Raw genomic sequence first — 15,085 nt, 5'->3', positions numbered from 1 at the left:
TGTTCACAGGCCCGTTCGCTCCTCGCCGGCGGTCCGAGAGCTGCCAGCAGGAGCCGGGGAGCTCTGCCCTGCCCGTGCTTGACTGAAGCTGTGTCGGGAGTTATGTCCTGCCTGGTAGAAGGGATTGCTCTTCCATAACGCTACCTCTATTTTTTTATAGGTGCTTAAAGATGAATTCTAAGACCGCTAAAGATATAATTATTGGTAAGTGGGGCTTAAAGCCGGGTAGCTCCAGATCCGAGAGTGATCTCGAGAAGTATAAGCAGGAGAACGCTGCCCTGAGAAAATCGATGGAGGAAGTCGTTAAAGGGAAAAACAAAATGACTGATCCGGAAAGGAACGGACTACTAGAGGTGAGGTGAATGTTTTTACTCGAGCTAATGTTTGTGACGTCCTAATTGTACACGGTTAACACGACTCTGAGTATGTCTGACTTTGTAAGCCAGATGCTAATCTTTCCTCTTAAAATTTAGTTTACTTTGTTACTACTATGTCACTAGTCTGGCATTTTTTTCTCAAACGTTTTTCAATGATGACTGAACTAATAAATTACAACCATCTGACAAGGCTGTTAAATACAAAGACCTGAGGCCAGAGATGCCAGTTAGTCTGTTAAGACCTGTCCTCACATGTCCAACTGTTTGGAACAGTTGGTCCCAGGGAATTATTTTGAATGATGCCTGTGAAGAACATTGTTTACAAACAATTGCCAAAGAACATGTGAAGAAGTGCTATTTGCTTGAACTATATTCTCAAGCTCCCACTCAGCTATAGGTAAATAAACCCATAATCAGTTCACCACATTATTCTTCTATTACAACCAAAGAGCAGAAACCAAAGCACTGCAATTTCCATGCCTTGTAGTCCAGTCAAGGTAAACTTGTGGTTGCAGAAGAAGTTCAAGCCATAGTATGTGATCAAGTCACCTACTGTCAGGCTTCCCAGGACTGGGAAACCTTACATGGACTGTTTCAAAGGATACAGCTAATGGAGACTAGTCACACTAATATTTCTAGGCTCCTTTATTTGACAATAAGGCTTTTCAGTACAGTGTCAGTACAGAAGTGTTAACCCAAGTACCAGCTATAGCTAGGCAGCTCTTGTACTGTTGTGGCTAAATTCCTTAGTGTATTTGCTGTGTCTAGTGGAGTTTGCTGCTTGCTCAGTGTTGGCTACTTGATATTGGGTTCCTAGTTTACAGGTGGAAAATCACAGGCATGTTTAGATATACTAGGTACTATCTGCTGTCAGTATTTCTAGTGAGCACTGTGTGGTCTTCAACCACTCTCTAAATGAGGCTCTCTAACATTCAATTTCTGTCATTTTCTAATGACTTGATGTCAACTTGTAGGATTTCAACATCAACCTTTCTCACTTCATTCAAATGAAATGTTATCATAACAGAAATTTACATAGACCCTCAAGGTATCTCAGATGCAGTACTAATGCTGTGTAATAATTACCTGTGCCAGAGGCCTACTGAAAAGGGAGTGCCTGTTGAAAATACCTACTAAAACACATTTTGAAACTAAAAGGCCAGATAATTTAGAAAACAGGATTCTTCACCCGAATGCTTTATTATAACTCTTTTGTAACTTGATGTCATTTAGTTGCAAGAAGGCTCTTCTGCTTCTCAAAAGCTACTAAATGTGCTAACCAACTCTAAGAAATATACTGCCAACGTCTTCACTGGAAGAGTTTTAGAGTTCTTGTACTGCTTGTATTTTTAAGGTTCATATCCTGTAGTGATCTGTATTCACATACAAAACTGAGCACCTACCAACTCTGTGAAATTTGGATCTTTGCACTCTTTCCTTGTTTCATCTGCTTCAGACGTTTTATTATCACTTGAAATATTTCAGATGATCGCTGTAGTATTGTCTTCTGAGTAAACAGTAATATTCTCAGCTAATTAAAGGCTAAGAGAGAACCTTTCAAAGTGAGTATCTTCTCAAACCGTTGTAAACTTGCTAACACATTTGTTGCATAGACTGATGCTTATTCATTTGTGTCACTTTTTTATTCTGTTTCATTTAGAAAATACTCTCTCTTGAAAAAGAAAAAGAAAAACACAACCATCTTATTGGAGAGAAGGACAAAGAAATCCAAAACCTGAAAGAGAAGCTTAGGTCCAAAAACAAGAATAGTGAAGTCTCCTTACTACAAACTGAACTAGAGGAAAAAAAGAAGGAAGCAGAAAGGAGAGAACGGTTGCTTTGTCCTCTATCAGAAGTAATGAACCAATTAAAATGTAATTCATCCACTGTTACTGCAAAATGTTATGAGATTGAAAACAGAGCCAGCACTTCTCAGGTATCCCAGGTAAGCACTGAAGAAACACTGTAATTGCAAATTCCAGGTCTAACCCACTGAGCACCAATATCTGTTATAAATAGGATGGATTTTTAATTTTCTAACAAGTTGCATCGTGTGCTGAAATATTCTTGTATGAAGAGATGCTATCCAGATTGAATGCTAAATGAAGAACTGTCAGGGAGCACAACTACAGGCAACACAGCTGGGGAGAGAATTCTCTAATGCTGTGTGTAAGGTCCCTTTTTCAAGCTCACATGCAGGTGGTATAACTAATGGTACTGCATGTAATGATCTGCTGTTGCTTAAGCAGATATTATGCCCTTCTTGGGTTTGTGTACTCAGTGATTAAACAGACTGAGAAGGCACCAGTGAAAGACACACAGCACATCAAAAAAGACAAACTAAGCTCCTCATCTAATTCACCTTTAGTCATGGGAATATCTTTGTGCTCCCTTGCCTTAGGAATCCTCATTTGCTCCTAGGTTGTTGAAACTAGTTGCCTGTACTTTACATGGTATCAGACACTGTAAATACAGTAAATGTGACAGAAGACAGGACAGCAATAATAAGTTGCTTCTCATTTAAAGTGGCTAATAGTTATGGTTGACAGGTACGTGGCAGCTTTTACAAGTGCATTTAGTGTTCTACAGTTGTTTTTCCGCCCCTGCCTAACGTTCTATGAAAATTCACTAGTATCTCAACAATGGGTACAGGAAAGTTGTTGGCTAAAAGTAGGTGCCTGTAAATCTTTTCCAGCTTTTGACCTGCAGATGGTGCTGGTTCCCCACATTCTACACAGAAATTTAGTAATTTCTAGAAATTCAGTTTTATAGCAAAAAATCTACTAATTTTCAATGATCATACATTTAGCTTCTAATAATGCAGTATCTTTGGAAATACCACTTTAAATGCAACGTGTTTATTTTCAATTTCAAGAGACTTTGAGTTTTGTTAGAGAATTTAAAATGTATGTTAAAGATTTCCATGATATTTTTGTCAGTTAACCACCAAAGTATCTTCTAGTTTAAAACAAGAATTTTCTTTTAAATTTTTTACTGATTTATCAGCAGATGACAACAAAATGTGACTGAAACTGGACTGGATGTCTTGGAAAACTTGAAAGCAAGTCTAGCAATGCTGCTTGAAACTGCTAGGTGGCATATGAGCAGCAGGTATACTCTGAAATGAAAACAACAGTTGTAGAACAATTTTGAGAAAGTTTTCACTGAGGTGGAGTTCTAAAGTACTATAGCAATAGGAACCTTGAGCAATTATAGTGTTTCTAAATGTGCCCAGGTGACAAAGGTGGCCAATGGCATCCTGGCTTGCATCAGAAATAGTGTGGCCAGCAGGGACAGGGAAGGGATCTTGCCCCTGTACTCAGCACTGGTGAGGCTGCACCTTGATTCCTGTGTTCAGTTTTGGGCCCCTACTACAAAAAGAACATTGATTTACTCAAGCGTGTCCAGAGAAGGGCAACGAAGCTGATGCAGGGTCTGGAGCACAGGTTGTATGAGGAGCAGCTGAGGGAACTGGGGGTGTTTAGTCTGAGAAGAGGAGGCTGAGGGGAGACCTCATCGCCCTCTACAGCTACCTGAAAGGAGGTTGCAGAGAGCTGGGGGTGAGTCTTGTTAACAAAGTAACAAGTGATAGGACAAGAGAGAATGAACTCAAGTTGGGCCAGGAAAGGTTTAGGCTGGAGATTGCGAAGAATTTCTTTATCGAATGGGTTGTTAGGCATTGAAATGGGCTGCCCAGGGAGGTGGAGTCCCCATCCCTGGAGGTGTTTAAGAGTCAGGTTGTCATAGTGCTTAAGGATATGGTGTAGTTGAGAATAGTCAATGTTCGGTTACTATTTGGACTAGATGATCTTCAAGGTCTTTTCCAACCTAGATGATTCTGTGATTCTGTAAATCCTATTTCTATTAGGAAGTGCTAAAGTTTAATAATTTCACAGTTCTGTATTTTATCAGTTATAAAGCTTGTAAATCATGTTCCAAAAATCATTGCAAAACTGTATTTGGCTAGTAATCTACATTTTTTTTTCTGCTTAAATTTCCCTCCGACTTTTATTTACACAAATTCAAAAAAATTTTTTCTATAATGCAGCGACTTTTTAACTGCTTTCTAGTTCCTAGATGTGTCTAAAGAACTCTCCAATTCATACTTTAAGCATTTACTGTGGATTGGGTCTCAGAAAATCAGGCAGTATGTCTTTATGGTTCCAGACAGGCTGGCATGGTTTCCCAGATGTTTATAATCCTCCTGTTACCCCAGTGAAGTTGACAAGGTATCTAGCTTTCCCCAACAACTCCTATAGCTCTGGCTTATTATCAAACTGGTATGAGGGTACGCAAATAGAACAAACACCTTTTTTTGTGTATTTAAGTAATGCCCTAAATAGCTTCATTTTTTAGAAGCTCTTCTGTACTCTTCAGGTCTTCCAAGATAGCAGTTCAGCAGAAGAACACATGGTAGTCTTCTTAAGAAGTGTTTTAATTTAACTAAGAGTTGCAGAGTTATGGAATAAATGAAATTTAAATCTCTGTCCTGTATCTTGCAGGAGATTTTATTTTAAACCTATGAAATGGTTTTCTATGTAATTAGGTTATTTTTTTTTTTAAGAAAAGACTGTAAAGATCTTTAAACACAAGGCACATGTATGCATCTGTTTTCCATTAAAAAATACTCTTATGCTATTTATGTGAGATTAATAGTTATACCGGACTAGCTTTACTGTTTCAGCCATCTGTTTTAAAGAACACTTAACAGGTTGTTCTTTGTCTGCAGGAAGCTGTAACAAACAGCACTGGCTCACCAACTAATCTTTATGAAGTTGAAAAACAACTCAAAGATGTAAGTTTCCTGTACAACGCTGCAAGTACAAATCATCTGTATCAAGATGCATAAAAATGTAAATAATCACCATATGTGTTTTTTGGTAGTATGGGACCTCAGATGTTATGTTTCCCTCTAAAATATAGTATCTAAAAGTATTTTGTGACAAGATAATTTAATTTAAATAAAAAGACTTGGGGGGAAAAAAGGACAGTATTTCCAGTATCTTTGGAAAAACCTTGCTTGGAACATCAGAAAAAAGTGGTTGCTGACAAAGCAGGAGCCCCAAGGAACCTGATCTGACCTCAGAGCTGACACTGCCTGGGACAGAATGAGGTTGGATTAAGAACCTCCTGAGGTCCCTTCCAACATGAATAATTCTGTGATCCAGTTGGATATAAAATCCATGTCCTTGTTCTTCCAAACTTTAAGTTTTAATGATACAGTTTTAGTCTATTAAATTTTCAAGATTTATTTTATGTTTTACTTTACATTTGAGATTGAAAGGTTAATTCTTCATATTCTGAGCATGACTCATGAAAGCCTTTTAAGCTATTTTCCCATTCCAAGTAGTAAATCAATCAGTATTTAATGTTGCTGCAATTTTAAGTTATGCTCAACCAGCTGACTTACCTTTCCAAATAAATATGGGTTTTATTTATTGTACAGAGATTACTGTGATTTGCAGCAGAATTAACTACCTTATCTTTAAACTGTATAATATATAACTTTTAACACTTTTAAGAAATAAGACCAATACTTTTAAAATCTGATAAATTACCAGAACCTTTTTTGTTCTGTTCCTTTTCACGAAGGCTCTTGAGAAAAACCAACAGTGGCTGCTGTATGACCAGCAACGTGAAGCGTATGTCAGGGGACTGCTTGGAAGGATCTTTGAGCTGGAACAGAAATCAGAAATAGTTAGCCAAGGAGAATATAAAGAATTCAGTTCAGAAGGTATCGACTTTATTTTTTTCCCCACAAGTGACCCAAACCATAATTATCTATAGAATAAGTTTTCTGAAAAGAAATTATAGCACAACTAAACAAAATCAAGGCTTTCTTCTCAACATTTTGGCTTCTTAATGGCAGAATTTCATTAAGTAAAATGTCTTTGCTTCCTGTTATCTAGCTATGTTACTCATCAACAGCATTTCATGTTCTTATCTACTTCAAAGATGGTTTTTAACAGTCTTGACACTCTATTAGCAGCCTCTCTGTTTGTGGAAAGTGGCAAGGCAAATACATGTGTCTCCCATCCTTCAAAGTACACTTTCAACCTACATAATGGAAGCATTAGAGATTTATTAGCTAGGTGTGGATCGGGTTTTTTAAATTTACTTTTTTTCAAAATAAATATTATAAAAATGACTCAAGACTGCCACATTCTTTACTCAACCTGAACAGTTGTTACAGGGCATGAAAACCTGTGATATGTTTTGGCACCTATTCAAAACAGTGTTTCACAATATGGATCTGGCCACCTCTAGCTCACTTACGTGCTATGCAGTTGCTCAACAATGAGCACCCTCTCCATAGCCCGCATTCAGATTGACTTGAGTTGTGCTTGACCAGCATGTGAAATAAAATTAAAATCACACTGAACAGAAGAACCAAAAGAAATTGGCTTGCTTTTCTTATTATCAAATTATTAATTTTGTATATGTTGCAACTGATCTGTGAGGTAAATTCATTAAATGGAACTAGTATGATCTGGAATAAGAGTATGCCCACAGATACTTGCCACTTAGTAATTCATGTGCAGTGCCTTGGTTTCTGTATTACTGTTTGAATCTTTATGGAAAACTTAAACATCATCATAGTTTTGGTGCTGTTTAGAAATCTATGAACAGTAATTTAGGGAGAGGCAGACTGAAGTAGATCACCAGGAAATGTAACTCAGTTACTGCAGTCAAAGTCTTGTCATCAGAGCAGCTGGGAGATTAGGAATAAGGGTATAAGAAAGTTCCTCTCTTCAAGCAGCTAGGCAGTAGCAGAAATTCATGTTTCTAAGAACCTAGCTATACAAGTTGAAAGTAGATAAGACAACTCTTTCCAAGGAAAAATTTGGTGTATCTCTGAGGATCTCACCACCTGAACTCTCAACAATGGAGTACTGTTAACAAGAAGGTAAGGCTTAGCTCATAGTTGAGGGGAGGGAGAACAGCTAAGCAAAAAACTCTCACTAGTAAACTATACTTTGAAGAATGAGGGGAAGGCTTCAATAGGAAAAGTATCAAAGTCAAGAAATTTACAGTGCCAAAAATCAGCAAAGCCTGTGAAATTCTGCATTCCTTGTTCTGCTTCTAGGTGTATTTTTCATGACTACTAAATTTCCACAGACTGTCTCTCTTTCTTCGTACTTTCTAAACTTCCTGGGGCAACAAGCAGAAATTTTTCAAACTCTGGTTTAAGTAACAGTCACTAGCCAAGAAGCAGGCATTTGTTATCAAAAAACCTATCCTAGTCCCTTCTATTTGCAATTTAGAAGTAAATGATAGCATACATTTTGAAGAAGATGGTCTGCAAAATGCAATGGATGATACAACTTTGGTCAACAATGCTGAAGTAGAGCCCATCAGATCCCCAGGGTATCTCTAGGGAGGGAGTAATGCCAGAACCTTGACTAAGGAGCCTAAATCTGGAAGTGAGAATCTAGTGTCTTTGGGCCTTGATTTCCAGGTGTCAGTATAATATATGAGGTCACTTAAGAACTATGTGTGGGTCACAGGGCTTGTGTAGCCAGGACAAAGAATGTAATATTGCTGTAAGGGTTAGTGATGGAAGCAGCTGTAGCATTATATATCTATTATATGCAAGCCAAGTTGCAGTTTTCCAGTAACTATATTGGGAAGGAGACTTTACTGCATTAGAAGTATTGAAAGCTGTTTTAACTAAAGTTTGGTGCTAATCTGAGCTGCGTAATAGCCTAGAAAGTCAGTGTCTGTCAATATGCCTTAAAATGCTGTCAAGGATTTGGTGCTATGATCAAGTAATCTTTTTTTTTTTTTTTTTTTTTTTTTCCTCCCCACATTACTGTCTCAATTATTTCTGTCTCATTAAGGTCATCTACAAGATGAAAAGCAAAAATATTATGACCAGCTGTTACGATCTGCTAAGAGTGATCTTGAGACTGAAAGATGCACTGTAACCCAGCTGAGATCTGAACTTAATGAATTCAAAAGGAAGTATGAAGAAGCACAAGAAATAACAAGATTAAATGCCTTATTGCAGTCACAACAGGTTGCTGAAGTGAAGACTCTAGAAAATGAAAACAAAATTAAAGAAGAGAAAGTGCAGAGACTAAAACAAGAAAACGAAACTATTAAAGGACAGCTCAGAGAAGAAAAGAAAAAGTCTGCAGATCTTTTATGTCAGGTATGTGGATGCATTTGGAGCTTTAAGATCATTGCCAAAGAATCAAGAGAGCTGAGAAGTCATGCTTAATCAGAATGGACCATCACTCACTTGCTCTGGTAACTTCCATAAATACATTGAGACTCATGGCCTTGTGGTTAAAACTGAATTCTTTCTTTAATATATTGGCTTGAATCAAAACCCAAATTTTTGTGAAATTTCCTTGTTTAAACAAGGAAGTTGTTGTTTACTTATTTCCCTGGTCTTGTGGGACACAAGAGGGAGAAGTGAGAGAATACCTAGTTGATTCTCATCCTGGAGATAGTAAACGAGACCAGGAAAGGTAAAAATTCAAGTCCATACAAGCTATTTTATTATGTGGTCCTAACTGTGGAATATCACTGATATTTGCTGTCACCTGGCTGCCACAAACATGTGGGCTTGTAGTTTCAAACTTACTGGATAAGTAGCCTGTGGAAGTGTCCCTGGATAGTGCCCCCAGCCAGCTACTGTGGCCATGCAGCTGGGGTTTGTTTGTTTTTCCATTCAGATAAGTTGCTGCATTTGGTTCTCTGTGTGATGCCATGGGTAAGAACTATGCAGGCAGACCTGAGTACTAGAAAGCAACAGTCAGATAAGCAAGAGAAGGGATGGACATCAGGTTGTCACTGTCTTGAAGATGGCTATGGTAGAAACCACTGAGGAGTTCTGTAATTCCCTATGAAACCTAAAAAGTCCCTGTCAGGCAGGCTGTTCAATATGCATGGTTTGTGCTGTTGCCAGATATGTTCTGTTGCTTTTGCATCAGATTCTAATTGTTTGCAGGTCTTGCCCATCTTCCAGAGTTACCTTCATCACTTCAGTGAAATAATGCTGTTCATATGTGTTGTTCTTAATTCTTCCTTCTTTTTTTTGAGCCCAGTGACTTGAACTCCACTCTGGCTGATCAGAGACAAGAAGACATCTATGTGCTATATGTTTGTATCTAAAAATATTCAGTGCTTACCTCCTTTTGTTCGGAATACTCATGAGGACTTTGCCACTTCCCCTACATGGAGAATTACAGTCGTGTCTTGGAATATTCCTATCAGCATGGTGATGCTAACACAAAAAAAAAAAAAAAAAAAAAAAAAAAAAAAAAAAAAAAAAAAAAAAAAACAAAACCAACAAAAAACTGTTGTTTCTTCTGGATGTGAAATCATGACCACGTATCTGCTGAAGAGAAACTAGAAAGTCCTTGAAGGACTGTCCTCAGGATATCCAAATAAGATAGACTTACTTCAAGTTTGAGTTCAAAGCCAAAGCAATGTAGAACTGAAATCTGAAATATGAGAATAAAACTTACTATGAATGAAAGTAGGCTAAAACCAGAATAACAGTTTAGGTAAATACAGGCTGTTTCTCACTGGTTAATAATAATAATTAAAAAGTGAACAACAGCATTCACTATAAAAATTGATACATGCTGATAATGGAGGATATTTTTATGTATGCATTTACTTAATCCATTATAGTATAGTACTTTGAGTCTTAAACAAAAAAAAAAAAGTTGCATTGCTTGTTTGGTTTTTTTTTAACATGGCCTGTTAGTGCAAACATAGGTGCTGTGTATCTTTGCATCCTAGCAAATCACCTAAGAAAGTTGTGGGTTTTTGATGTGGTTTTTTTTATTTAAACTGTAACATCATACTGCATTTCCCCTGCTCATGCAATAATGTTTCCCCGGGGCTTCCCCCAGGGAAGTAGAGATACTTGAATTGGGTTTGGTGTTGCATAATACACATACATTTTCTGTTGGCATTGGAATATAAAAGTTTACTTCCATCCCTTTTTAGATTCATTATTTATTAAGCTTATTAACTGTTGTATAGGGAAGTTATTTGTTACAAATGTTTCTTCTGCCTTGTAGGTGCAACTTTTCCATAAATCATTGCTCAAGCAGCAGGAGGAACACACTAGGATAGCTTTGTTGGAACAACAGGTACCAAATTATATGCTAAGATGCTGATACTTATCTGTATTATGCATAAAGGCTTTCTAGACTAACTTCAAATTTACGAATGTACTCATAATATTAATACTCAGTATATTAAAGTAATATTAGACATGAATATTCAACTGTGAATAATCTCAATGCCCTTAAAAATTTTAACATGCCTGCCAAGAGGGAAGTCTGTAACCTTTTACAGTTAAGAGGGTATGATTGTTTCTGATGCTGTTTTCTCCACAATCACTTGTTCAACTGAACATCCTTAGATTGGGTATGGGAAACATCCTAAAACCAATCAGTTCTTTGAAGTTTTATAATATACTCTTGATAAAGTTACACAAATAATTGCACTGCCATCTTTTCCAAGTACATTCTTACAGGTCTAATTTATGTTATTACTATTGATTTATTTGTTAAGCTTGGGCATGCAGTGTTACCCACAGTTTCTGTCCAAAATATCTTGCTACAAGAAAGAACCTGGAGTACAAACTGGCATTTTAGTCAGAACTCATAGTATATGCTTTTCTATGAAATGTTTAGTTTAAGATTGCAAGACAGCTTGAAATACCCTCCAACCAAATTAGCTTCAAACTCTACTAATGAAAAGATTTTCATAATTGGGCATGTATAAATTTCACTGTAGTAAAAGCAACAGGTGATTTTTTTTTTAATTTTATTTTTTAAATTCCATTTTAGGATATGATTGCAGAATAAAATTTACATTAAATATATGAAGGGGAAACACTTCTCTCTTCCCCCCCTTAACAATGCTGACTTTAATTCTTCAATTTTCACTTTGGGGGATTGCCAGATCCAGATATGCACCACAGACTTTGAGAATGAAAAGCTTGATCGCCAGAACTTGCAACATCAGCTAAATAAAGTTCTTAAGGAACTGCGCAAGGCCAGGGAGCAAATAACCCATCTGGAACCTCTGGTATGTACCCAATAACTTGCAGGTGAATTTAGTCAGGGATTTTGCATAAAAGTACATTTTTCACTTTGGGATCTTATTTCAAGTTAGTGAATCTTTTGCTAATGTCATCAGATATTCAGTGTAAGTCCTTATGTCCTTTAGGTATGTGGCCCCAAAGGTGCAGAAACCTACATTAGCTAGGTGTCATTTTTTCTCTACAGCGTGCACAGAACTAGTACTGCAGAAGGAGATCCAGAATAGTCAGGTTCCTGAGCAGGGAACATAACTGTATTTTGTATCACAATGTGTTACCCAGTTTTGTCCATTGCACAATGACAAAGCTGCACTGCTTCTCTACTTGGACTTGCTGCTAGTGAACAAGACACAATCTTTAAATATAGAAGTTGAATTTCTCCCCCACCTCCATCTGATACAGGATGGATGGGTCATAAAACCTGTGTCTTTCACTTCCAAAAAGTCAGCGCTCTACTACAATGAAAAAGGACATTTGTTGTATTGTGAGGACTGTGGTCTGTTTGCTTCTTACTATAAAAACCCAGAGAAAGCCACCTAGATTTGAGCCCTAGACTTAATGGAGAAATCTGTAGGGAAAGATTAAACAAGCCATTGATCTGTTTTGCTGTGTTGTATCCAGGATTGCCCTGGTCTTGAGCAGAAATGCATTTTGACTGTTGGTGCTTCAGGAACTCCTAGAAGGTATCTTGTAAGATTAGGTGACAGCTGAATAGGATTGTCAAAACTGCAGTTCTGGACTTAAATGAGGTTCAAAAGGGAAATCGGACATTCCTGTCCTTCATTAGATCAGGTCTGGGGCTGCTGTGACTTTAACAGAAGATAAATGCAAAAGCTCCTAACAAGTTGCAGATGAGAGAAATTCTTCTGTGACTGCCAGACTGCTCTTCCTCTCAGTTGTGTGCAACTTGGAAGTATTTTCTCAAATGAAGAAAGGAATGGAATGAATCCTGAGATTGTAATGTTCTTGAGTCGTGTTTTGCCCCTGGGAGAGCCTCACTTGCTAAGGATTGTAGTTGCTGCTGCTGCCAGGGGAGGCCACTGAAAAACCTCTGCAGGGAGCAGAGCAGAAGTTCAGGCAGAGCAGGGAAGTTATGGCTTTGTTTCTCTGTGATAAACAGCTGGAGGAGTAGCTGTCAAATGGACATTTGGGTACCTTTTACAGTTAGGGACAGCCTTCATGCATGGGAACAGGAGAAGAGAGAATTGCAGCAGAGTTTTGTGCAAGGTAACCAGGCAGCATCCTATATAGAAGGGACTGAGGCATCATTTTTGTTAAGGAAAGACAGTGTGTGAGAGTGGCTAGGAAGATGGCTGGGGAAGGATTCCCAGTTAGACACTGTGGGAAACCTGTCTTAAATAGCCTGCAGAAAAACTACCTGCAATCTAATTTAAATGTGATGTTAGAATTGTACAACAGACCCTCTGTTATTAATGCAAGTAGCATAACTGTGTTTAGCCATCTTTAAAATTCTACCCTTAGTGCCATAACACACACAAGGCTTGTGGGTCATTAAACCTTAATATTTTTTCCTCCGGTATTTGATCAGTTCATGTATGCCCCAATCTAACACTTAAAGCTTCTCCTTTTCCAGAAACTCCAGGAATCTGGGCGTATGAAACCACAAGAAGATTTACAAGCTGTATTTGAAGAGAAGCTGACTGTGTATGACAGAAGTCCTTCCCCCAAATATTCAAGCCTTCTTGATGAAAGTTTTCTTGAGTGTCCCAGATGTAAAGTGCTGTATCCAGCAAGCCAGCACAGAGAATTGCTAGCACATATTGACTTTTGTACAGCTTGAGCTTCAAATGGACTTACTATATTTGCTTTATACACACTGTCAATATGGTCTTCTACAACAGTAAAGGATCTTTTTAAGGCCTTTCCTTAAGGTTGTATAAAAGGCTACTAGTTTCATTATTCAGTTCCACAAAAACTTTATAGTAACTTATTTGGCCTCAAATATTTTATCTGTTGTTTTTGCAAAAAAAAGCTACTGCATTTTTGGTTGCAAATAAAAATATTTTTAGAAATAGGAATATTGTCAAATAGTAAACTATTGACTTTTTTTTTGCACTATAAAAAATGAGAACAGTAAAAGCACACCTATTGTGTCAGACTCTATTTTGATGTTTGGCATGTCCAGTTCTTGGTGAATCCTGATGATTGTGCTTGTACCATAACTAACAGTAATAGCTGCAAAAGATTTTTGGCCCTTGTAGGTGCGCTATATATATATATTTATATATATGTGGACTATGTGTGTATGTATAGTGTATACATACATGTATATATCACATATGTGATGTATCACCATCTGTTGAGGCTTGAACTCAGCCCGCAGCCCCTTGCCATGTGGCCAGCTGTTTGCCTCCCCCCTCCCTGGTGAAATAGGGGAGGGACAAAAAGAAAAAACTTTGTAGGTTGAATAAAAAGAAATACATTTACTAAATATAACAAGGAAACATCAGTAACAAGAGCGAGTCCAAAAAAATGGGTAAAATGTAACAGTGGCTTACTGAGCACAGTAACTGCCCCCAGCCCTGCTCCACAGCAGCATGCTGATGGCACCAGTTTGTGGGCCAGAGAGCGCCCTGTCTGCCTATATACACTCCAATGATTGATTGGGATTGGGACATCTAGCTGTGCTCCCTATCAACCCAAGGAAAGTTAACTCTATCCTGGCTAAAACCAGGACACCATCTTGATACACTAAAACTCAGGAGGGTCATGTTAGATCTTTGGTGCTTAAGAGTCATGTTGAAAACATCAATCACAGGTAGCTTATCTTCCTGCACCACAGTCAGAGGTGACTTATAGCTCATATAAAAATGCAGACCAAGGTTTAAGCTCTTCTCACAAAACATGTCATTGGGAAAACAAACTTCCTAGCGAATAGAAACTACTTTGGTACTGAGAAAAGTTTGTATTTCAGACAATGTCACAGACCAGTTTTGAAGTCTGGATATAGAATTATGCTCAAGTTGTTTGTGCTCCTGTATTTTAGAGGATAAAGTTGGTAGATGTCAGTTATTCAATCTGTTACATTTGACAAATGTCCCAGTTTAAAAGTGCAGTTTTTAATAAATTGCTCTAGTGCATCTGAAGTGTCACTGTATTTTGGTATTAATATGGAAACAAGTTTGCAATAAATGCTTGCAACAAGTTAGAAACTAGCAAAAAAACTGCCTTATGGATTTGTAATCACGGTGTTATTTTCCCTAATGAAGTGAGGAAATTTTACAAAGATATGCAAGTTAAGATAAATTTGCTTCTTTTACTAATTTATGATTTGCTGAGGACAGTGAAATACGTAAGGTCTATCCTTTCTCTGGTATACTGATTCTGACTGCTAGCTAATATCAGGTTTTTTCCATCATGCTTTGCTGCAAAACTGCACACATTTATGCCATGATGTTCACCCTAATTTCTGATGGTTAAACCTTACTAAATATGAGGGTGTGTTCCAACTTGTTTTCAGTAACTATTATATCAAGTGATGCTGTTGGTGATTAAACCCAGTGTTCATGAGACAGAAAGAAAATGTTCAGTGTTATTGTATGGGACTGTGTCAGCCATTTTGTCTCAACATTGCTGTTACACCATTACCCCACCTCCAAGCCACAGAGTGGTG

The 15,085-nt window shown here is 37.7% G+C and overlaps 1 protein-coding gene across 1 annotated transcript; it reads left to right on the top strand.

Annotated features, from left to right (window-relative positions):
- The first annotated feature begins 53 nt into the window (after positions 1 to 53).
- Positions 54 to 13,954, top strand: CEP55 (centrosomal protein 55). The gene is made up of 8 exons (XM_026851093.1): positions 54 to 353; positions 2,038 to 2,322; positions 5,107 to 5,172; positions 5,970 to 6,111; positions 8,219 to 8,532; positions 10,421 to 10,492; positions 11,313 to 11,438; positions 13,046 to 13,954. The coding sequence occupies exons 1-8, from the start codon at positions 171 to 173 to the stop codon at positions 13,250 to 13,252; spliced, it is 1,395 nt and encodes a 464-aa protein (XP_026706894.1). The 5' UTR covers positions 54 to 170; the 3' UTR covers positions 13,253 to 13,954.
- Positions 13,955 to 15,085: the final 1,131 nt, after the last annotated feature.

The sequence above is a fragment of the Athene cunicularia genome (genome assembly GCF_003259725.1).
Source record: "Athene cunicularia isolate RWA chromosome 6 unlocalized genomic scaffold, athCun1 chr6_part1, whole genome shotgun sequence".
Taxonomy (NCBI): domain Eukaryota; kingdom Metazoa; phylum Chordata; class Aves; order Strigiformes; family Strigidae; genus Athene; species Athene cunicularia.
The sequence above is the reverse complement of the archived record's forward strand: the minus strand, read 5'-3'. Positions and strand labels throughout refer to the sequence as shown.

Coding starts and splice junctions, on each gene's coding strand:
- CEP55 (XM_026851093.1), top strand. CDS start 171: ATGAATTCTAAGACCGCTAAAGATATAATTATTGGTAAGTGGGGCTTA. Junction 2,323..5,106: donor GCACTTCTCAGGTATCCCAG/GTAAGCACTGAA, acceptor CTTTGTCTGCAG/GAAGCTGTAACAAACAGCAC. Junction 11,439..13,045: donor TAACCCATCTGGAACCTCTG/GTATGTACCCAA, acceptor CTCCTTTTCCAG/AAACTCCAGGAATCTGGGCG.